Here is a 23,765-nt window from a genome sequence, read left to right as displayed (position 1 = left end):
GGCGGACAGATGGGCTGGCGCCCCGCCTCTGGCTCGCGCCCCCCGACTGAGTCAACGCCGGCCGGGCTCGCGCCCCCCTGACTGCGCCCCGCCTTGGCTCTGCCCCCCGACTGAGATGGACGGACGGACGGACGGACGGCCGGCTCCCGCCCCGCTCCAGCTCACGCGCCCCTGCTTGACCAAATGACAGGGGGGCTCGCGCCCCGCCCTGCCTCGCGCCCCGCCCTGCCTCGCGCCCCGCCCTGCCTCGCGCCCCGCCCTGCCTCGCGCCCCCTTGACGGACGGATGGACGGGCTCGCGCGCCCCCTGGCCGAGGGCCGGCCGTCCAGGCTCGCGCGCCCCGACCGACTGATTGACAGACGGACGGGCTCGCGCCCCGCCCCGCCCGGCCTCGCGCCCCGCTGACTGACAGACGGATGGGCTGGCGCGCGCCCCCGACCGACTGATTGACAGATGTCCGTCCGTCCGGGCCGGCGCCCCGCCTTGGCTCGCGCGCCCCTGGATGACTGACTGACAGACTGATTGACAGATGGGCTGGCGCCGCGCCCTGACTTGCGCCCCTCTGACTGATTGACAGGCAGACTCGCCTGCCCCGGACCGAGATTGACGGACAGACAGGCTCTTGCCCCACCCCGGTTCACGCGCTCCTGACTGACGGATGGACAGGCTCGCGCCCGGCCTAGCTCACGCACCCCTGACTGCCTATCGACCTCCGCACGAAACAAAACCTTCTCACTCTGGGCTTCAAAACTCTCCATCACCTCACCCCCTCCTACCTCTCTTCCCTTCTCTCTTTCCACCACCCACCCCGCACGCTCCGCTCCTCCGCCGCCCACCTCCTCGCCGTCCCTCGGTCTCGCCCATCCCGCCGTCGACCCCCGGGCCACGTCCTCCCGCGGTCCCGGAACGCCCTCCCTCCTCACCTCCGCCAAACTCATTCTCTTCCCCTCTTCAAATCCCTACTTAAAGCTCACCTCCTCCAAGAGGCCTTCCCAGACTGAGCTCCCCCCCTTTTCCCTCCGCTCCCTCTCTGCCCCCCCTTTACCTCCCCTCAGCTAAGCCTCCTTTCCCTCTGCTCTTCCCCCTCTCCCCCTCAGCACTGTGCTCATTTGTATAGATTTTCATTCCCCTATTTTGTTCATGAGGTGTCCATCAGGTGTCCATCCCCTTGATTCTATTTATCGTGATTAAATTGTCTTGTTTTTGTCCGTCTCCCCTGATTAGACAGTGAGCCCGTCAATGGGCAGGGATGGTCTCTATCTGTTGTGGAATTGTCCGTTCCAAGCGCTTAGTACAGTGCTCTGCACATAGTAAGCTCTCAATAAATACTATCGAATGAATTATTGACGGATGGACGGGCTCAGGCGCCCCTGACTGGGAGGGACGGGCTCGTGCCACGCCTTGGCTCGCGCCCCTTTGGCTGCTGGACGGACGGGCTCATGTCCCACCTTGGCTGGCGCGCCCCTGCCCTGGGCCCTCGCGCCTCCCTGACGGAGGTCGGACAGACGGACGGACGGATGTTCGGACGGGCCGAGCATCCGGCAGGCGGGCGTGGGGGCGCCCCTTCCCTCAGGCCTCCCGTGAGGCGCCCCTTCCCTCAGAGCGGGGGCCGGACCCCCAGGCGCACGCCCCCTCGGCCCCTCACCCTCCGCGGAGCGCTCGGCGGCCCGACCCTTGCCGCGCCCATGGCTCCGGGCCCGTTCGGCCCGTTGGCCATCGCTCCCCGACCCCGCTCCGTCCGGTCCCTTGGCCTGCCTCGTAGCCCGTGGTCTGTGGCCTGCGGCCTTCTCTCGCCCCCGGCCGCCCTCCTCGGTTGCCCACGTGGGCGACCTTGGCATCGCTTGGGGTGGGGCGGACAGCGGGGCCGGGCAGGCCCGAGGCCCACCGAGGACCCCGTGACCCAACATCAGGCCCCAGAAACGGGCATTCGCCACCCATTTTAACAACGATAATAACAGTATTATTAAAGAGCCTGGGCTTGGGAGTCAGAGGTCTTGGGTTCGAATCCAGGATCTGCCGCTTGTCAGCTGTGTGACTGTGGGCAAGTCATTTAACTTCTCTGTGCCTCAGTTACCCCATTTGTAAAATGGGGATTAAGACTGTGAGGCTCACCCAGGACAACCTGATTACCCTGTATGTACCCCAGCGCTTAGAACAGTGCTCCGCACATAGTAAGCGCTTAACAAATACCAACATTATTAGTCCCCTTCTAGACTGTGAGCCTGTTGTTGGGTAGGGATCGTCCCTGTCTCTGAATTGTACTTTCCAAGCACTTAGTACAGTAATAAAAATCGTGCTATTTCTTAAGCGCTTACTACGGGCAAAGCACCGTTCTAAAGGCTGGGGGGATACAGGGTGATCAGGTTGTCCCACGTGGGGCTCGCAGTCTTCACCCCCATTTGACAGATGAGGGAACAGAGGCACAGAGAAGTGAAGTGACTTGCCCAAAGTCACACAGCTGGCAAGCGGCGGAGCCGGGATTAGAACCCATGACCTTTGACTGCCAAGCCCGGGCTCTTTCCACTGAGCCACGCCCCCGGCCGCCCTCCTCGGTTGCCCTCGTGGGCGACCTTGGCATCGCTTGGGGTTGGACGGACAGCGGGGCCGGGCAGGGCCGAGGCCCACCGAGGACTCCGCGACCCAACATCCGGCCCCAGAAACGGGCATTCGCCACCCATTTTACACAACAATAAAAAACCACAGTATTATTAGTCCCCTTCTAGACTGTGAGCCCGTTGTTGGGTAGGGATGGTCCCTGTTGCCGAACTGTACTTTCCAAGCACTTAGTATAGTAGTAATAATAATAATAATGGTGTTTGTTAAGTGCTTACTATGTGTCAAGCACTGTTCTAATAATAATAATGATGGCATTTATTAAGCACTTACTATGTGCCAAGCACTGTTCTAAGCACTGGGGGGATACAAGGTGATCAGGTTGTCCCACATAGGGCTCACAGTCTTCATCCCCATTTTACAGATGAGGGAACTGAGGCACAGAGAAGTGAAGTGACTTGGCCCAAGTCACACAGCTGACAAGCGGCAGAGCCAGAATTAGAACCCATGACCTTTGACTCCCAAGCCCGGGGTCTTTCCACTAAGCCATGCTGCTTCTAATAATGTTGGTATTTGTTAAGCGCTAACTATGTGCAGAGCACTGTTCTAAGCAGTGGGGTAGATACAGGGTAATCAGGTTGTCCCATGTGAGGCTCACAGTTAATCCCCATTTGACAGATGAGGTCACTGAGGCACAGCGAAGTTAAGTGACTTGCCTACAGTTCATTCATTCATTCATTCAATAGTATTTATTGAGCGCTTACTATGTGCAGAGCACTGTACCAAGCGCTTGGGATGAACAAGTCGGCAACAGATAGAGACAGTCCCTGCCCATTGACGGGCTCACGGTCTAATCGGGGGAGACGGACAGACGAGAATGATGGCAATAAATAGAGTCGAGGGGAAGAACATCTCGTAAAAACAATGGCAACTAAATAGAATCGAGGCGATGTACAATTCATTAACAAAATAAATCGGGTAATGAAAATATATACAGTTAAGCGGGCGAGTACAGTGCTGAGGGGATGGGAAGGGAGAGGGGGAGGAGTAGAGGGAAAAGGGGAAAAAGGGGGTTTAGCTGCGGAGAGGTGAAGGGGGGTAGAGGGAGCAGAGGGAAAAGGGGAGCTCAGTCTGGGAAGGCCTCTTGGAGGAGGTGAGTTTTAAGTAGGGTTTTGAAGAGGGGAAGAGAATCAGTTTGGCGGAGGTGAGGAGGGAGGACGTTCCGGGACCGCGGGAGGACGCGGCCCGGGGGTCGACGGCGGGATGGGCGAGACCGAGGGACGGCGAGGAGGTGGGCGGCGGAGGAGGGCGGTAGAAAGAGAGAAGGGAGGAGAGGTAGGAAGGGGCGAGGTGATGTAGAGCCTCGAAGCCTAGAGTGAGGAGTTTTTGTTTGGAGCGGAGGTCGATAGGCAACCACTGGAGTTGTTTAAGCAGGGGAGTGACATGCCCAGATCGTTTCTGCAGGAAGATGAGCCGGGCAGCGGAGTGAAGAATAGACCGGAGCGGGGCGAGAGAGGAGGAAGGGAGGTCAGAGAGAAGGCTGACACAGTAGTCTAGCCGGAGTGGCAGAGCCGGGAGTCGAACCCATGACCTCTGACTCTGAAGCCCAGGCTCTTTCCACTGAGCCATGCAGCTTCCAGACTGTGAGCCCGATGTTGGGCAGGCATTGTCTCTAACTGTTGCCGAATTGTACTTTCCAATCGCTTAGTACAGTAATAATAATGGTGGTATTTGTTAAGCACTTACTATGTGCCAAGCACTTTTCTAAGCGCTGGAGGGATGCAAGGTGATCAGGTTGTCCCACGTGGGGCTCACAGTCTTCATCCCCATTTTACAGATGAGGGAACTGAGGCACAGAGAAGTGAAATGACTTGCCCAAAGTCACACAGCTGGCAAGCGGCGGATCCGGGATTAGAACCCATGACCTCCGACTTCCCAGCCTGGGCTCTTTCCACTGAGCTACGCTGTAATGCTGGAATGTGTTAAGCGCTTATTATGTGCCAACCACTGTTCTAAACGCTGGGGTACTACTTGTTTTGTTGTTTTGCTTTGCTGTCCGTCTCCCCCATTTAGACGGTGAGCCCGTTACTGGGCAGGGATTGTCTCTATCTGTTGCCGAATTGCCCATTCCAAGTGCTTAGTACAGTGCTCTCCACATAGTAAGCACGCAATAAATACGATGGAATGAATGAATGAATGAATGAATGAATATACAAGGTAATCACGTTGTCCCACATGGGGCTCACAGTCTTAATCCCCATTTTACAGATGAGGCAACTGAGGGACAGAGAAGTGAAGTGACTTGCCCAAAGTCACCCCGCTGGTAAGTGGCGGAGCTGGGATTAGAACCCACGACCTCTGACTCCCAAGCCCGGGCTGTTTCCACTAGGCCACACTTCTCTGCACTCAATAAATACGATGGAATGAATGAATAATAATTGTAATTTTTGTTAAGCAGTGTGGGGGATAATAATTGCAATTACATTAATGGTACTTATTAAGTGCTTACTATATGCCAAGCACTGTTGTAAGCACTGGGATAGATCCAGCACTTAGAACAGTGCTTGGCATATAGGAAGCGCTTAACAAATGCCACAATTATTATTATTACAAGGTTATCAGGTTGTCCTACTTGGGGCTCACATTCTTAATCCCCATTTTTCAGATGAGGTAACTGAGGCACTGAGAAGTTGACTGGCCTGTCCAAAGTCACACAGCTGACAAGTGGCAGAGTCAGAATTAGAACTCACAACCTCCTACTCCCAGGCCCGGGCTCTTTCCACTAAGCCACGCTGCTTCTCTCAAGCAAGTACCACAAGTTGGGTTGGACACAGTCCCTGTCCCTCATGGGGCTCACAGTCTTAATCCCCATTTTACAGATGAGGGAACTGAGGCACAGAGAAGCGATAACAAGGCCACGCAGCAAAGTGGCGGAGCCGGGATCCCACCTGTTCTGCCTGGATCTGACACATGTCATTATCATTATTGTTATATTTATTAAGCACTTAAAGACTGTGAGCTTGTCGTGGATGGGGGATCTGCCTTTTTATTGGACTCTCCCAAGCGCTTAGTACAGTGCTCTGCACACAGTAAGCACTCAATAAATGTAATCAAATATAATAATTATGGTATTTATCAATAATTATGGTATTTGTCAAGCACTTAAATGCGTGCCAAGCATTCATTCATTCAATAGTATTTATTGAGCGCTTACTATGCGCGGAGCACTGGACTAAGCGCTTGGAATGTCCAAATCGGTAACAGATAGAGACAGTCCCTGCCCTTTGACGGGCTTACAGTCTAATCGAAGCACTGGGGTTGATAGAAGATAATGGGGTTGGACACAGTCCCTGTCCCACATGGGGCTCGCAGTCTTAATCCCCATTTAACAGATGAGGTAACTGAGGCCCAGAGAAGTTAAATGACTTGCCCCAGATCACTTAGCAACCAATTGGCAGAGCCAGGATAAGAACCCAGGTCCATGCTGCTTCCCATAATAATAATTGTGATTTGTTAAAGTCGTTACTTTGTGCCCGGCACTGTACTAAGCCCTGAGGTGGATACAAGAGAATCAGGTTGGACGCAGTCCCTGTCCTGTGTGGAGACCACTGTCTCCATCCCCATTTTACAGATGAGGTAACTGAGGCACAGAGAAGTGAAGTGACTGGCCCGGGGTCACACAGCAGACAAGCGGCAGAGCCGGGATTAGAACCCATGACCTCCTGACTCCCAGACCTGTGCTCTATCCACTATGCCATGCTGCTTCCATGACCAGATCTGTGGTTTAATGGCCTTGCCCCAAGTGCCTCAATTTCTCCCCCAACTCCGCACTAGAACGCTTCCCTTAGTCGCTTCCTAAGGCAAGTCACTTAACTTCTCCGTGCCTCAGTTCCCTCATCTGTAAAATGGGGATTAACTGTGAGCCTCACGTGGGACGACCTGATTACCCTGTATCTCCCCCAGCGCTTAGAACAGTGCTCTGCACACACTAAGCGCTTAACAAATACCAACATCATTATTATTATTGGAGCCTTTGAAATTTGAAACATGATTTTGCTTTCGAGGGAGAGTGAAACGCTGACCTGCTGGGTTTACACTTGGGGTTCTTCTGGGTGGAAGCAATTTCGCATACATTACTTATATGCTGTTCCCCGATGCCGAGGCTTCATCGGCGATGCTGCTCAACTCATCGCCCTGGCCTTGAGGACCAACTCCTCGCAGTGGGGGCGCAGTCAGTGCTCTGCACACGGTAGGCGCGCAATAAATACGATCGAATGGATGAATTCCTGGACTTGCCCCACTACTGAGAGAGTGAACTGTGGACCAAGTTGCAACACAAAAGGAAGACTTGGCGTGTGGAAGAGACAGGAGCAGTGTGGCGTAGCGGATAGAGCACGGGCCGGGGAGTCAGAAGGTCATGGGTTCTAATCCCGTGTCTACTGTGGGACCCTGGGCAAATCCCTTCACTTCTCTATGCCTCAGTTACCTCATCTGGAAAATTATTATTATTATTATGGTATTTGTTAAGCGCTTACTGTCTGCAAAGCACTGTTCTAAGCGCTGGGGTGGATACAAGGTAATGAGGTTGACCCTCATGGGGCTCACGGTCTTAATCCCCATTTTACAGACGAGGTAACTGAGGCACCGAGAAGTTAAGGGACTTAACAGTGAGTTAAGTGAAAATGGGGATCGAGGCTGTGAGCCCCACGTGGGACAGGGACTGCGTCCAACCCGATTTGCTTGTATCCACCCCAGTGCTTAGTACAGTGCCTGGCACACAGTAAGCGCTTAACAAATACCGCAATTATTAATTATTAGAGAGAGAGCAATGGTGTTAGCTTTTGAGGGCAGAACAATAATGTTGGCATTTGTTAAGCGCTTACTATGTGCAGAGCACTGTTCTAAACACTGGGGTAGTTACAGGGTAATCGGGTTGTCCCACGTGAGGCTCACAGTTAACCCCCATTTTACAGATGAGGGATCTGAGGCACAGAGAAGTTAAGCGACTTGCCCACAGTCACACAGCTGACAAGTGGCAGAGCCTGGACTCGAACCCATGATCTCTGACTCCCAAGCCCAGGCTTTTTCCACTGAGCCACGCTGCTTCTCTAGTGAGGTGGGGGCTACTGGTTTTGGTATCGAGGCTGGTTCTGGAAATGGGGGCTGGGGCTCTGAGCAGGGAACTGGCTCTGACATGACTCCCCCGATTAGACTATTCTCCCCCGATTAAAAATGGTGGTATTTGTTAAGCGCTTACTATGTGCAAAGCACTGTTCTAAGCGCTGGGGGATACAAGGTAATCAGGTTGTCCCACGTGGGGCTCATCATTTTAATCCCCATTTTACAGATGAGGTAACTGAGGCACAGAGAAGTTAAGTGACTTGCCCAAAGTCACACAGCTGGCAAGTGGCGGAGCTGGGATTCGAACCCATGAACTCTGACTCCCAAGCCCGCGCTCTTTCCACTGTACCACGCAGCTTCTCTGCTTCCTTAGACTGTAAGCCCGTCAAAGGGCAGGGACTGTCTCATCTGTTACCGATTTGTCCATTCCAAGCACTTAGTACAGTGCTCTGCACATAGTAAGCGCTCAATAAATACTATTGAATGAATGACTGCGAGACGGAGAAAACCTGGAGCCCTTAATTCTATAGATGGGTCAAACCTCCTTGGGCCACAGTGTTGTCTGCAGGGTCATCCTGCATATCCTCAGCCTCCTCGGGTGGAGAAGGGACGTGCTGGGTACCGTCAGTGATGGCTTTTGGGCGTCTAGTGTCCGGAGTCGAGCAGGATGACTATCAGTGTGTCTACCTTCTTTTCTTTTTTCTTTTTGCCTCCCTCTGAAAAGCAGAGTTATGAGATCGAGTTGTCACAGATGCAGATAGGGAGCATGGAAGGCAGGCATCGTACTCAAAATGGAATTTTATCCAGTCTGCAGTCGTTAGACCTCCAACCCCTGGCACGCAAGGCCTCCATGGACTGTCGGATTTGGGGATCGTTGCCGGGGGCGGTTAAGTGTTAGCAGGGCATTCATTCATTCATTCATTCAATAATATTTATTGAGCGCTTACTATGTGCAGAGCACTGTACTAAGCGCTTGGAATGAACAAGTCGGCAACAGATAGAGACGGTCCCTGCCGTTTGACGGGCTTACGGTCTAATGGGGGAGACGGGCAGACGAGAACGATGGCGATAAATAGAGTCAAGGGGAAGAACATCTCGTAAAAACAATGGCAACTAAATAGAATCGAGGCGATGTACATCTCATTAACAAAATAAATCGGGTAATGAAAATATATACAGTTGAGCGGACGAGTACAGTGCTGAGGGGAGGGGAAGGTAGAAGGGGAGGAGCAGAGGGAAATGGGAAAAGAGGGTTAAATTGTGGAGAGGTGAAGGGGGGAGCGGTAGAGGGAGTAGAGGGAGAAGGGGAGCTCAGTCTGGAAAGGCCTCTTGGGGGAGGTGAGTTTTAAGTAGGGTTTTGAAGAGGAGAAGAGAATCAGTTTGGCGGAGGTGAGGAGGGAGGGCGTTCCGGGACCGCGGGAGGACGTGGCCCGGGGGTCGACGGCGGGATGGGCGAGACCGGGGGACGGCGAGGAGGTGGGCGTCGGAGGAGCGGAGCGTGCGGGGTGGGTGGTGGAAAGAGAGAAGGGAGGAGAGGTAGGAAGGGGCGAGGTGATGGAGAGCCTCGAAGCCTAGAGTGAGGAGTTTTTGTTTGGAGCGGAGGTCGACAGGCAACCACTGGAGGTGTTTAAGAAGGGGAGCGACATGCCCAGATCGTTTCTGTGGGAAGATGAGCCGGGCAGCGGAGTGAAGAATAGACCGGAGCGGGGTGCAAGAGGAGGAAGGGAGATCGGAGAGAAGGCTGACATAATAATCCAGCCGGGATATTACGAGAGCCCGTAGCAGTAAGGTAGCCGTTTGGGTGGAGAGGAAAGGGTGGATCTTGGCGATATTGTAAAGGTGAAACCGGCAGGTCTTGGTAACGGATAGGATGTGTGGGGTGAACGGCAGAGTGGTGCGTTCACCTTAAGTGTGACTGCCTGTCTGTACACCTCAACTCTCCTGGTGTTGGGATCATTGTATGGGAGGAGGGAAAGACAGTGTCTGCCCTCCCAAAAAGGAAGGTTGTCTGCAACTGTAATTTTATCTGTCTTCATGTCTGTGTGTCATCCCCCTTTCCCCGCCCCATCTAGACTGCAAGCTCATTGTGGGCAGGGAATGTGTCTGTTTATTGTTGTACTGTACTCTCCCAAACACTTAGTACAGTGCTCTGCACACAGTAAGCGCTCCATTAATACAGTTGAATGAATGAATGAACTCCATCTCTCAGGACCACAGACAACCAAAATTACGTAATCCCCAGGGCAAAGAAACTGCTCTCTTAGTTTGACATTCTGACTCCGTACTGAATGCTTTGAAGGAAAATAATTTTTAACGAGACCTCTTTAATGGCTCTAATGCACTTAGTAAATCGTATCATTTTATTCAGAGATGGGGGGGGTAGTACAATTAATAGTATTTATTGAGTACTTTGTGCAAAACACTCTACTTAGTGCTGGGGAGGGTACCACAGAATTAGCATACTTAATCCCTTCTCTAGGAGAGTTTACAGTCTAGTGGGGGAGACAAATAGAAGGAATAGCATGAGCTATTACAGTATGAGCTATCAATCAGAGCACTGCATTAAATACTTTGGAGAATACAATGGAATGGAGTTGGTAGACCCATCTCTGCCCACAAGGAGCGCTTAGAACAGTGCTTTGCACACAGTAAGCACTCAGTAAGTACAACTGAATGGATGAATGAAAGGGAGACAGAGTATGGAAAATGAGGGTTTAATTGCAGAAGGCCACTTGAAGGAGGTGTGATTTTGAAGGAGGGTTTTGAAGGGAGTGGTGGGCTATCACATATGAAGGGGGAAGAGTTCCAGGTCAGAGGGAGGACATGGGCATGGGGTTGGTGGTGAGAGTTGCTGTATTGTACTTTCCAACTGGTTAGTACAGTGCTTTGCACACACTCTCTCATTCACCCCACACATCCAATCCGTCACCAACACCTGCCAGTCTCACCTTCACGATACCGCCAAGATCCGCCCTTTCGTCTCCATCCAAGTAGCTACCGTGCTGGTACAAGCTCTCATAATATCGCCGCTGGTTTATTGCGTCAGCCTCCTCTGGCATCTCCCTTCCTCCTGTCTCTCCCCACTCCAGTTCATTCCTCATTCCACTGCCCGGATCATCTTCCTACAGAAACGCTCTGGGCATATCACTCCCCTCCTCAAAAACCTCCAGTGGTTGCCTATCAACCTTCACATGAAACAAAAACTCCTCACTCTAGGCTTCAAAGCTCTCCATCACCTTGCCCCCTCCTACCTCACCTCCCTTCTCTCTTTCTACTGCCCACCCCGTATGCTCCGATCCTCTGCCGCTCACCTCCTCACGGTTCCTCATTAGCACCTGTCCCGCCGTCGACCCCTGGCCCACGTCCTACCGCTGACCTGGAATGCCCTCCCTCTTCACATCTGCCAAACCAACTGTCTTCCCCTCTTCAAATCCCTACCGAGAGCTCACCTCCTCCAGGAGGCCTTCCCAGACTGAGCCCTCCCTTTCCCTCTGCCCCTCTTCCCCTCCCCATCGCCCCTCCTCCCTCCCTCTGCTCTACCCCCTTCCCCTCCCCACAGCACTTGTGTAGATTTGTATATATTATTATTACTCTATTTTGTTAGTGATGTATATATATATGTGATTCTATTTATCTTGATGATGTTTACGCCAGACTACTTGTTTTGTTTTGTTCTGTTTTGTTTTGTTGTCTGTCTCCCCCGTTTAGACTGTGAGCCCGTCGTTGGTTAGGGATTGTCTCTATCTGTTGCCAAATTGTACATTCCAAGCGTGTAGTACAGTGCTCTGCACATAGTAAGCGCTCAATAAATATGATTGAATGAATGAATGAATGAATGAGACAGAAAAGATAGAGGCAGTCATTAGGTTGGCCACACAGGAGCAAAGTGTGTGGACTGGGTTGAAGTAGATTAGCGGGGCAAGGTAGGAGGCGGGGAGAGTTGATTGAGTGCCTTAAAGCCGATGTTAATAATAACTGTGGTATTTGTTAAGTGCTTACTATGTGCCAGGCACTGTTCTAAGTGCTGGGGTGGATAGAATCAAATCAGGTTGGACCCAATCCCTGTCCCACATGGGACTCACAGTCTTAATCCCCCTTTTACAGATGAGGTAACTGAGGGCCAGGGAAATAAAGTGTCTTGCCCAAGGCCACACAGCGGACATGTGAAGCAGCGTGGCTTAGTGGAAAAAGCCCGGGCTTGGGAGTCAGTGATCGCGCGTTCTAATCCCGGTTTTGCCACCTGTCAGCTGTGTGACTTTGGGCCAGACGCTTAACTTCTCTGTGCCTCAGTGACCTCATCTGTAAAATGGGGATGAAGACTGTGAGCCCCACGAGGGACAACCTGATTCACCTTGTATCTACCCCAGCGCTTAGAACAGTGCTTGGCACATAGCAAGCGCTTAACAAATGCCAACATTATTATTATTATTATGTGGCGGAGCTGAGATTAGAACCCATGACTTTCTGGTTTATTGCCATTGTTCTTGTCTGTCCGTCTCCCCCGATTAGACTGTAAGCCCGTCAAACGGCAGGGACTGTCTCTATCTGTTGCCGACTTGTTCATCCCAAGCGCTTAGTACAGTGCTCTGCACATGAGTAAGCGCTCAATAAATACTATTGAATGAATGGCTTCCAGGTCCATGCTCTATCCACTACACCACACAGCTTCCAAGGAGTCTCTGATGCAGAGGTGGATGGGCCAACCCCTGGAAGTTCTGGAGCTGTGGGGAAATATAGACCAAATATTTTCTTCAGAAAATTGATCCAGCCAGCGGAGTGAAGTAAGGTCTGGAGAGGGGATAGACAGGAGGCAGGGAGGTCAGTAAGGAGACTGATGCGATAATCAAGGTGGGCTATAAATGGGATCAGCATAATAGCAGTTTGGATGGAGAGGAAAGGCGGAGTCTAGAGATATACCGGTAGAACTGACAAGATTTGATGTCAGATTGAATGTGGGTTGAATGAGAGAGATGAATTGAGGATAATGCCAAGTGGGGTTTCGGGCTTGTGAGACAGGGGTTATGATGGTGTTGTCTACAGTACTCAGATGGCTGTAGGAGGAAAAGGGTAATACTTGGCACAATTTCTGGGGGGGCGTTGTAAGGACTGAAGAGAAACACACGTGAGCATTTTGAGTCCATGAAAGGGAGGCTGCGCAGTGAATCCTATCAGGTGGAGCCTAGAGAACAGTGTGGAAGCCCCCCACCCTCCAGCACAATTGCTCCACCTCTAGAGCAGGCTGGAGTAGAGCTCTTCGTTGGCTGAAATATTCAGGACAACCCAATCCAATCCTGCCCAAACTAATAGTAATAATTGTGGGATTTAAATGCTTACTAAGCACTGAAGCGAATTCGAGCAAATTGGGTTGGACACAGTCCCTATCTCACATGGGGTTCACAGTCTTTAAGACCCCTTTTAATAATAATGATAGTAATAATGATGATGTTGGTATTTGTTAAGTGCTTACTATGTGCAGAGCACTGTTCTAAGCGCTGGGGTAGATCCAGGGTAATCACGTGAGGCTCACAGTCTTCATCCCCATTTTACAGATGAGGGAACTGAGGCACAGAGAAGTGAAGTGACTTGCCCACAGTCACACAGCTGGCAAGTGGCAGATCGGGGATTCTAACCCATGACCTCTGACTCCCAAGCCCGGGCTCTTTCCACCGAGCCACGCAGTGAGGTAACTGAGACACGGAGAAGTGTGACTTGCCCATGGTCACACAGCAGACAAGTGGCAGAGCTGGGATTAGAACCCAGCTCCTTCTGACTCCCAGGCCTGCACTCTATCCACTAGGCCACGCTGCTTCTCTAGATCTTCATGAATTTAGGGCCATGCCGAGCCCAGCTCCCATCTTCCTTGGAGCCAACCCACCTTTGAGGATGGAGGAGGAAAGATAGTCAGCTCTTGGACGCCTCATGGATGTAAGCCTGTTCTCAAGGATTTCTGTAGTTTCTGACCCAACTCTACCCACAGCAAGCCCTTCTAGACTATAAGCCTGGTGTGGGCAGTGATTGTCTTTACTGCCGAATTGTACTTTCCAAGCACTTAATGGTCTGCACACAGTAAGCGCTCAATAAATACATTTGTAGGAAGATTACTTGTCCCCTCCTACCTCACCTCCCATCTCTCCTTCTACAGCCCAGCCCGCACACTCCGCTCCTCTGCCGCTCACCTCCTCACGGTCCCCCGTTCGCACCTGTCCCGCCGTCGACCCCTAGCCCACGTCCTATTTCTGGCCTGGAATGCCCTCCCTCCAAACTAACTCTCTTCCTCTCTTCAAAGCCCTACTGAGAGCTCACCTCCTCCGAGAGGCCTTCCCAGCCTGAGCCCTCCCTTTCCCTCTGCCCCTCCTCCCCTTCCCATTGCCCCTACTCCCTCCCTCTGCTCTACCCCCTTCCCCTCCCCACAGCACTTGTGCATATTTGTATGTATTATTTATTACTCTATTTTGTTAATGATGTGTATATGTCTATGATTCTATTTATTTTGATGATATTGATGCCTGTCTACTTGTTCTGTTGTCTGTCTCCCCCTTCTAGACTGTGAGCCCGGGGTAGGGATTGTCCAATTCTGTTCCTGAAATGTACTTTCCAAGCGCTTAGTACAGTGCTCTGCTCAATAAATACAATTGAATGAGTGAATATTGAAATAATTTATGGATAGGGGAAATAGTAGAGTGTAAAGATATTCTGTGGGGTTGGGGTAAGTATCAAAGTTCTTAAGGGAGACACAGCCAAGTGCATAATTGATGCATAGGGGAGCGGGGAGAGGAGAAATGAAAGCTCAATCTTGGGAAGACCCCTTGGAGAAGAGGTGATTTTCGGAGGATTCTGAAGGTGGGGCGAATGGTGGACTGTTGGATACGACAGGCGAGGGAGTTCCAGGCCAGAGGGAGGAGGTGGGCAAGGGGTCAGTGGTGGGATAGACGAGATCAATGGACAGAGAGTAGGTTGGTGATAGAGGGATGCATCGGACAGATTGGGTTGGAGAAGGAGATCAGGATACTACCGAGGTTATGGGCTCGAGGGACAGGGAGGATAGTGATGTTGGTTAAATGGATATGAGAGGATTTGGGTGGGAAGATGAGGAGTGCAGTTATGGAGATGTTGAGTATGACATGCTCTAGAGGTGCGAGATTGCAGAGAAGACGCGAGATATCAGGGCTAGCCAGGTAGATTTGGAAGTCATCAGCGTAAAGGTCTTCCGCACTGAAGCTTTGAGATCATATGAGCTCCCCAAGGGAGTCAGTGTAGATTGAGAAGACAAGGGGACCCAGAACTGAGCTTGGTAGGACACCCTCTCAGTTGGGGAGTGGGAGGCAGAGAAAAAACCAGAGAGACAGAGTAGCGTTGGCCGGAGACGTAAGAAGAGAATCAGGGCATGACTATGCCGGAAAAACCAAGGTTAGGTAGTGTTTCTAGGAGAAGGGCAAGAAAATATGGTTTATGGCCATCTGGTAATTCAGGTGTGCCCGAGGCTTCGAGGTTGATAGCTAAAGTGGCTTTTTTTCCTCTAACTCGTGCAACCAGAGATGCATTCTTGGAATCATAAAACATTTTGCTGAATGATATCCAACTGCGCTGAATTCCACTAGTTAATTGAACCTTACATATCAGGAATTGCATTTCCTTTCTCCACATTTCCTGCTCATTTCATTGAAGGTAATTTGTTTATTTTAGGAAAAATCAAAGAATATTTAGGATTTGGTATTCCTTCATTACCAAATATCTTTTTATTCATTTGCTTTTCAAACCCACGATGGACTGCATTGTGGCTTATGAAGTACTTCACAAGCTCTTTTTTCTTTTAAAGACGTTTAAACAAACAATAGCCATCATTGTTCACTTTCTCCCTTACCCCACTTTCCTTTTACAGTGTGGACTGTGTAATGGGAGAAAGGATGCGTGTTATTTAGTGGTCAGAGTATTTAGCACAAGGTCTAAATTAATTCTACTCCTCAATCTGCCCCTGACATCTGTAAAATAGACAGTGATGCAAGTTAATGTTCACAAAAGCACCATCTAAATACTAAATGACTGCAGAAACCAGCGTTTCTGAGGATATGGCCTCTTCCTCCTGTGAGCAATTGGATGAGCTGCATCCTCTTTAGGGCTTCATAATTAATGCATTAACTCTCCTACAAGGACACAGTACTGTAAATGTCACTGAACGAAGTCTTCCCCTCTTCCCCTTGCAAATAAACAAACAAAAAGTCACCTAGACGACTTTGATATTGGCCCATCAATAAATTATCTGGCAGCTAATCGAAACTCTCTATTTTTGGATTTTTTTTTTTTAATGCCTAGATTGGTTGACTGTGGAAGCTGATGAAATGCAGAACCCCCGTTACATTTTCAAGTGGGAACAAATAAGTAAAAGAGAAAGGGAAACGCCAAGAAGGATATACTTAAGTAAACTTGTTTTGAATACTTTATCATTTATCCTTAGTGAAGTTTTTTTCTTATAGTATTTATTAAGTGTTTATTCTGCCAGGCACTGTACTAAGTGCTTGGGAAAGTACAGTACCACAATAAATGGACACATTCCCTACACACAACAAGCTTACAGTTTGGGGGTGGTCTTACGGAGAGGGGGAATACAGTGGCATTTTCAGGTGAGTTTGTAACTCTAGATTCTCTTTCTCCCCATTCCTTTTCAGAGACTGGGTCATGATGACCTTCCAGAAGGACAGTATTCTTTACTAAGGCTTTTAAGAAGTAGAAGGCGGCAAAAGAGATACAGATCCCATTTTCACCTATCAGCGAATCCCCAAAAGAAACCATAGCAAAAAAAAAAAAATTGTAAAAGAAAAAAGGAAACCAGATTCCCCAGATACTTCTAGGATCCTCCTAGATTCTTCTAGATTTACTCTATTTAAGTCCTGATCTTTGCATTTGTAAGAAGAAGTCAATCAGGAGCTATCTCCTGCCCTCTTCTGGGATTGAGTATTGAAGTCTTCTTGTGTTCAAAGACGGGGCTAAACTTCTTAGCATAACCTTGCTTTGAATATGGCAACAATAGAAAAGTAAGTACAGCTGCCAAATAATTAGCAAGGGAAAACCAGCCTCCTCATTTTACCCTTCCCTTACAAAGAGCCTGGATACCACACTTTTTACTCCGTTCTAGGCCATCAAGGCCGAAGGATCACTGACAGAGGGAATTTCAAAGCATCCTTCTGGCCAGGGAATGTGTCTGTTTCTCTCCCAAGAGCTTAGTACAGTGCTTTGCACGGTAAGCGCTCAATAAATATGATTGAATGAATGAATCAGTAAGCCCCCTCAAGAGATTGATTGATCCCACCCTGTGCCACCCCCCACTAAGTTTTTCTAAGATTTCCATTCTCTGCAACCAAATGACTAAGGAATTCCCTCTCACTTTTTTTTTCCTTTGAAACACTGGGGTCAGTCGAATTTTTTGAGCGCTTACTGTGTGCAGAGCACTGTACTAAGCAGTTGGGAGAGTATAACAATAAACAGACACATCCCCTGCCCTCCGCGAGCTTATAGTCTAGAGGGGGAGACCAACGTTAATAGAAATAAATATGAAATAAATGTACATAAGTGCAGTGGGGCTGGGACAGAGGGAGGAATGAATAAAAGGAGCAAGTCAGGGCGACACAGAAGGGATTGGGAGAAGAGAAAAGGAGGGCTTAGTCAGGAAAGGCCTCTTGGAGGAAATGTGCCCAGTTAAGACGCAGTCCACGTCCGACATGGAGCTCACAGTCTTAATCCCCATTTATTCGTTCATTCAATCGTATTTATTGAACGCTCACGGTGTGCGGAGCACTAGACTAAGCGATTGGAAAGTACAATTTGGCAACAGATAGAGACGATCCCTACCCAACAATGGGCTCACTGTCTAGAAGGGGGAGACAGACAGCAAAACAGAACAAGCAGACGGGCATCAATAACATCAAAATAGATGAATAGAATTATAGATATAAGCACATCATTCATAAAATAAATAGAATAATAAATACGTACAAATATACACAAGTGCTATGGGGCGGAGAAGGGGGTAGAGCAGAGGGAGGGAGTAGGGGCGATGGGGAGGGGAGGAGGAGCGGAGGAAAAGGGGGGCTCAGTCTGGGAAGGCCTCCTGGAGGAGGCGAGCTCTCAGTAGAGCTTTGAAGGGGCGAAGAGAACAGACGAGGTAATCGAGGCACAGGGAAGTCGTGACTTTTCCAAGGCTACATAAGTGGTGGAGCTGGGACTAGAACCAGGTCCTTCTGACTCCCAGGTCCCTGCTGTATAATAATAATAATTATGGTATTTGTTAAGCGCTTACTATGTGTCGGGCACTGTTTTAAGCACCGGGGTAGACACCAGGTAATCAGATTGTCCCACGGGGGGCTCACTGTCTTAATCCCCATTTTACAGATGAGGTAATTGAGGCACTGAAAAGTTAAGTGGCTTGCCCGAGGTCACACAGCAGACAAGGGGTGGACGTGGGATACTGCTTCCCTAACCTCCTTGATTTCTTAGATTTATAAGAAAAAAACTGTCCTAAAATAAAGATTAACAATATACAAACAACCTAATACTATTTGGGGAGCCTCTATTCCTGCGATCCCATGAAGGGGTGGGGCTGGGCGGGGGAGAATTGGATTCCTTTGTCTTCCTGCAGGTGAACTTTGCCTTTGTGTGTTCAGATTGCACTCTGTTTGCCAGTTTAACTTGAACAGACTCACCACAGGGCAATTCAATCGAACAATGAGCCAATGTCATACCTAATTGTGAAAAGTCCTTTTAAAGGACATCCCTGGGGTTTGTCTGGAGTTCTATTCACAAGACGCCCTAGGTATAAATTGGAGCTTATTGGCATTCATTTTCTCTCTGAAGCCCTTTGTTAGGTCTGTACTCTTCTCCTGTTTCATTATGCCTGACCTACCCTTACACTTTTTAAATCATTTGTATGATTTTTATAGTGGTCATAGAAAATGCAGTATGTGGAATAATAATAATAAAAAAATGATATTTGTTACACACTTACTACGTGCCAAGCAGTGTTCTAAGCACTGGGGTAGATACAAGTTAATCAAGTTGTCCCACCCAGGGTTCACACTCTTAATTCCCGTTTTACAGATGAGGTAACTGAGGCAAGTGACTTGCCCAAGGTCACACAGCAAACAAGTCGTGGAGCCGGGATTAGAACCCAGGTCCTTCTGGCTCCCAAGCCCATGCTCTTTCCACTGAGGCCCATTGACCTGGTACGTAGTAAGAGCTTCATAAATACTGTAATTATTATTAATTATTATTAAAGGAAAAATTCAGAATATGGTTTGATATGTTTCAGTTAGAGCCGAAATCTCCAGCATATGAACAAAGATGTTTTCGTGGTTTTTCAGGAAAGCAAACTAGCAAGTCAGCAGCTAATATCTTATGCTTCCTAGGTGAGTCCATGTTTGAACCCTGAACCCATTTGTGGACTCGTTGAGGGTAGGATAGTGTCTTTTACTGCCTTTTTACTCTGCTCCACACATAATGAAGAACTCCACACTTACTAGACTGTAAGATTGTTGTGGGCGGGGAGCGTGTCTGCCAACTCTGTTGTATTGTACTCTCCCAAGCGTTTGGTACAGTGCTCTGCACGTAATAAACACTTAACAAATACCACTGATTCAGCAGGAAATAATAATGTTGGTATTTGTTAAGCGCTTACTATGTGCAGAGCACTGTTCTATGCGCTGGGTAGATACAAAGTAATCAGGTTGTCCCACGTGAGGCTCACAGTCTTAATCCCCATTTTACAGATGAGGAAACTGAGGCACAGAGAAGTTAAGAGACTTGCCCGCGGTCACACAGCTGACAAACGGCGGAGCCGGAATTCGAACCCATGACCTCTGACTCCAAAGCCTGGGCTCTTTCCACTGAGCCACACTGCTTCTCAAATAGAAATGATTCATGTCACATTTATGGATTAGTGTATTAATTACTAATTATCAGTGAAAGAATGTAATCATGTATTAATGCCTGTCTCCCCCCTAGACTGTAAACTCCTTGTAGGAAGGAAATGAGTCTGTTATTGTTGTATTATACTCTCCCAAGCACTGAGTACAGTCCTCTGTGCACAATAAGCCTCAATATTTAGACTGTAAGCCCGTCAATGGGCAGGGACTGTCTCTATCTGTTGCCGATTTCTACATTCCAAGCGCTTAGTACAATGCTCTGCACATAGTAAGCGCTCAATAAATACCATTGAATGAATGAATGAATATTACCCTATTTATTTTGTTAATGAGGTGTACATCCCCTTGATTCTATTTATCGTGATTATATTGTCTTGTTTTTGTCCGTCTGTCTCCCCCGGTTAGACTGTGAGCCCGTCACTGGGCAGGGATGGTCTCTATCTGTTGCTGAATTGTACAATCCAAGCACTTAGTACAGTGCTCTGCACAAAGTAAGCGCTCAATAAATACTATTGAATGAATGAATGAATAAATACCACTGAATGACTGATTTGCTTCCTTTATTCATCCCTGCTCCCAGCCCCTGAACACTTATGTACATATCTGGAATTTATTTCTCTAATGTCTCTCTCCCCATCTAGACTGTAAGCCCACTGTGGGCAGGGAATATGTCTGTCTATTGTTATATTGTACTCTCCCAAGCGCTTAGTACAGTGCTCTGCACACAGTAAGCGCTTGATAAATGCGATTGAATGAACGAATGACAGCTGACAAGTGGTGGAGTCGGAATTAGAACGCATGACCTCTGACTTCCAAGCCTGTGATTTAGCATGGCTCAGTGGAAAAAGCCCGGGCTAGGGAGTCAGAGGTCACGGGTTCAAATTCCGGCTCTGTCACTTGTCAGCTGTGTGACTGTGGGCAAGTCGCTTCACTTCTCTGTGCCTCAGTGAACTCATCTGTAAAATGGGGATTAACTGTGAGCCTCAAGTGGACAACCTTTTTACCCTTTATCTACCCCAGCGCTTAGAACAGTGCTCTGCACATAGTGCTTAACAAAAATACCAACATTTTCCACTGAGCTACGCTGCTAAGCACTTGAGAGAGTACAGTGTAACTTAGCTGGAAGACACGTTCCCTGCCCACAGTGAACTGACAGTCTAGGAGTGCCGTGGGCCTGGAGGTGGGGTGAAGTGTTTTAAGGATCCAGATCCAAATGTAGAGGGGATGTAGTGGGGACGTTCTATGAAAAACTAGTCTTTCCCTTCTGACTGGAAGCTCGTTGTGGGTAGGGAACGTACCTACCACCTCTGTTGTTTTGTGCTCACCCAAGCAGATACACTACCAGGGCGTTCTGGGAGAGATGTGTCGGCGGTGTCGCTATGGGTCGGAAACGTCTCGACGGCATAAGACGAGACAAGATGAGCGCTTAGCAACGATTACTGTAATTACAGTATTTGTTAGGAGCTTACTGCGTGTCAAGAACTGGGTCTAAGTGCTGGGGTCCATAGAGGGTAGTCAGGTTGGACACATAGAGCTCACACTCTTAATCTCCATTTTACGGGTGAGGTAACTGAGGCACAGAGAAGTTAAGAGGCGTGTCCTAGGTCACACAGCAGACAAGTGGCAGAGCCGGGATTAGAAGCCACAGTAAGCACACGGTAAGCACTCAGATACTGTACTTGATTGATTGAGGTCCTTCGCTTCCCCGATTAAGTCCTTCTATTTCTCATATCCCACTCCCTTCTGCGTCACCCTAACTTGCTCCCTTTGCTCTTCCCCCACCCTTCCAGCCCCACCGAATTTATGTATAGATCTGTCATTTTATTTCTTTGTATTGATGTCCGTCTCCCCCCAACCTCTCTCTAACAATAAGAATAATAATGTTGGTATTTGTTAAGCACTTACTATGTGCAGAGCACTGTTCTAAGCGCTGGGGTAGATACAGGGTAATCAGATCGTCCCACGTGAGGCTCACAGTCTTCACCCCATTTTACTGATGAGGTAACCGAGGCACAGAGAAGGGAAGTGACTTGCCCAAAGTCACACAGCTGACGAGTGGCAGAGCCGGAATTAGAACCCTCCGACTCCCAAGCCTGGGATCTTTCCACTGAGCCATGCTGCTTCTCACTGCCTCTAGACTGTGAGCTCTTTGTGGGCAGGGATTTTCACTGTTTATTGTTGTATTGTTCTTTCCCGAGCATTTAGTACAGTGCTCTGCACACAGTAAGTGCTTAATAAATACGATTGAATAAAAGAATGAGTGAATGAATTGGATGCCTGTTCTGGTGGACGTGGGTGACTCTAGCAGATTTAGGACGGGTCCCACTCTCCCGTACTCTTTGCTTGGAGATAATAATAATAATAATAATGTTGGTATCTGTTAAGTGCTTACTATGTGCAGAGCACTGTTCTAAGCGCTGGGGTAAATACAGGGTAAGCAGGTTGTCCCACGTGAGGCTCACAGTTAATCCCCATTTTACAGATGAGGTCACTGAGGCACAGAGAAATGAAGTGACTTGCCCAGGGTCACACAACTGACAAGTGGCAGAGCTGGGATTCGAACCCATGACTTCTGACTTCAAAGCCCGGGCTCTTTCCACTGAACCACGCTTCTTTGTCCTCGATCAACCTCCCTAGGCATACAAAGGGATTCCTGGACCAGGTCATGTCCAACTTGGACCCCATGGTTTGGGAGATCTGGCTGAGCCTCGAGATCAGCACAGTCAGTCTAGGGAAGGTGCAGGAGAAATAATCCATCAGTGGTATTTATTTAGCACTTACTATGGGCAGAGCACTGTATTAAACACTTGGGAGAATACAAGCCAGAGCACACTCGGCTAATTCTAGGTCTACCCCAAGCAGTGGCCAGAATCAAGGAGTCCATATTCTGCATTCTCAAGAGAGCTACGGAAGCAGGTGGATAAACCTTCCAGAAGGTGCTCAAAAAATGTCAACAGCAAGACAGCAAAATATCTAGATTAAGGAAAGGTAAGCAGATGAAGGAATTATTTCAAAGCTTTATCCTTCTTGATTAGACTGTAAACCCATCAACGGGCAGGGATTGTCTCTATCTGTTGCCGAATTGTACATTCCAAGCGCTTAGTCCAGTGCTCTGCACGCAGTAAGCGCTCAATAAAGACTATTGAATGAATACCCCTCACAGTGACTGAACAATTTTTGGAAGACTTCCAGCATCTGTCGCTGGAAGTTTTGGTGACCAAAGGAGGGAATTGAGCCTGGAAAGAGTCAAGCAGAGAGATCCCCCTACCCTGTAGTCAGTCAGTCAGTCAGTCAGTCAGTCAATTTTATTTATTCATTCATTAATTCAATAGTATTTATCGAGCGCTTACTATGTGCAGAGCACTGTACTAAGCACTTGGAATGTACAAATCGGCAACAGATAGAGACAGTCCCTGCCCAATCACGGGCTCATAGTCTAATCGGGGGAGACGGACGGACAAAAACAATAGCAATAAATAGAATCGAGGTGATGTACATCTCATTAACAAAATAAATAAGGTGATAAAAATATATACAGTTGAGTGGACGAGCACAGTGCTGTGGGGAGGGGAAGAGAGGGGGGGAGGAGCAGAGGGAAAGGGGGGAGAAGAGGGTTTAGCTGAGGGGAGGTGAAGGGGGGCCGTAGAGGGACAGCAGAGGGAGCAGAGGCAAAAGGGAAGCTCAGTCTGGGAAGGCCTCTTGGAGGAGGTGAGCTCTCAGTAGGGCTTTGAAGAGGGGAAGAGAGTTCGTTTGGCGGAGGTGAGGAGGGAGAGCGTTCCAGGACAGCGGGAGGACGTGGCCCAGGGGTCGACGGCGGGATAGGCGAGAACGGGGGACGGTGAGGAGGTGGGCGACAGAGGAGCGGAGCGTGCGGGGTGGGCAGTAGAAAGAACAGAGATGAGGTAGGAGGGGGCAAGGTGATGGACAGCCTTGAAGCCTAGAGTGAGTATTTATTGAGCACTTACTCTGTGTAGAGCACTGTACTAAGCGCTTGGAAGAGTACAATATAACAGACTCATTCCCTGCCCACAACAAGCCTTCTGTCTAGAGAGGGAGACAGACATTAATATGAATAAGTTACAGGTAGGACATAAGTGCTGTGGGGCTGGGACAGGGGATGAATAAAAGGAGCACGTCAGGGTGACGCGGAAGGGAGTTCATTCATTCATTCAATAGTAT

General features: G+C 49.1%; 1 protein-coding gene across 8 annotated transcripts in view; it reads right to left on the bottom strand.

The window, feature by feature from the left end:
• Nucleotides 1-23,765, bottom strand: part of PPP4R1 (protein phosphatase 4 regulatory subunit 1) — a 128,990-nt gene that overhangs the window by 79,582 nt on the left and 25,643 nt on the right. For all 8 annotated transcript variants that reach the window (XM_039912134.1, XM_029065818.2, XM_029065821.2 and 5 more), the window contains one exon: nt 8,216-8,390. In XM_039912134.1, coding sequence (XP_039768068.1) covers nt 8,216-8,255 — 40 coding nt within the window. In that variant the 5' untranslated portion in view covers nt 8,256-8,390. The remainder of the gene's footprint in view (nt 1-8,215; nt 8,391-23,765) is intronic.

This window comes from Ornithorhynchus anatinus, chromosome 5 (assembly GCF_004115215.2).
Source record: "Ornithorhynchus anatinus isolate Pmale09 chromosome 5, mOrnAna1.pri.v4, whole genome shotgun sequence".
Taxonomy (NCBI): Eukaryota; Metazoa; Chordata; class Mammalia; order Monotremata; family Ornithorhynchidae; genus Ornithorhynchus; species Ornithorhynchus anatinus.
Note: the sequence above shows the minus strand (reverse complement) of the source record. Positions and strands in the feature narration are given on the sequence as shown.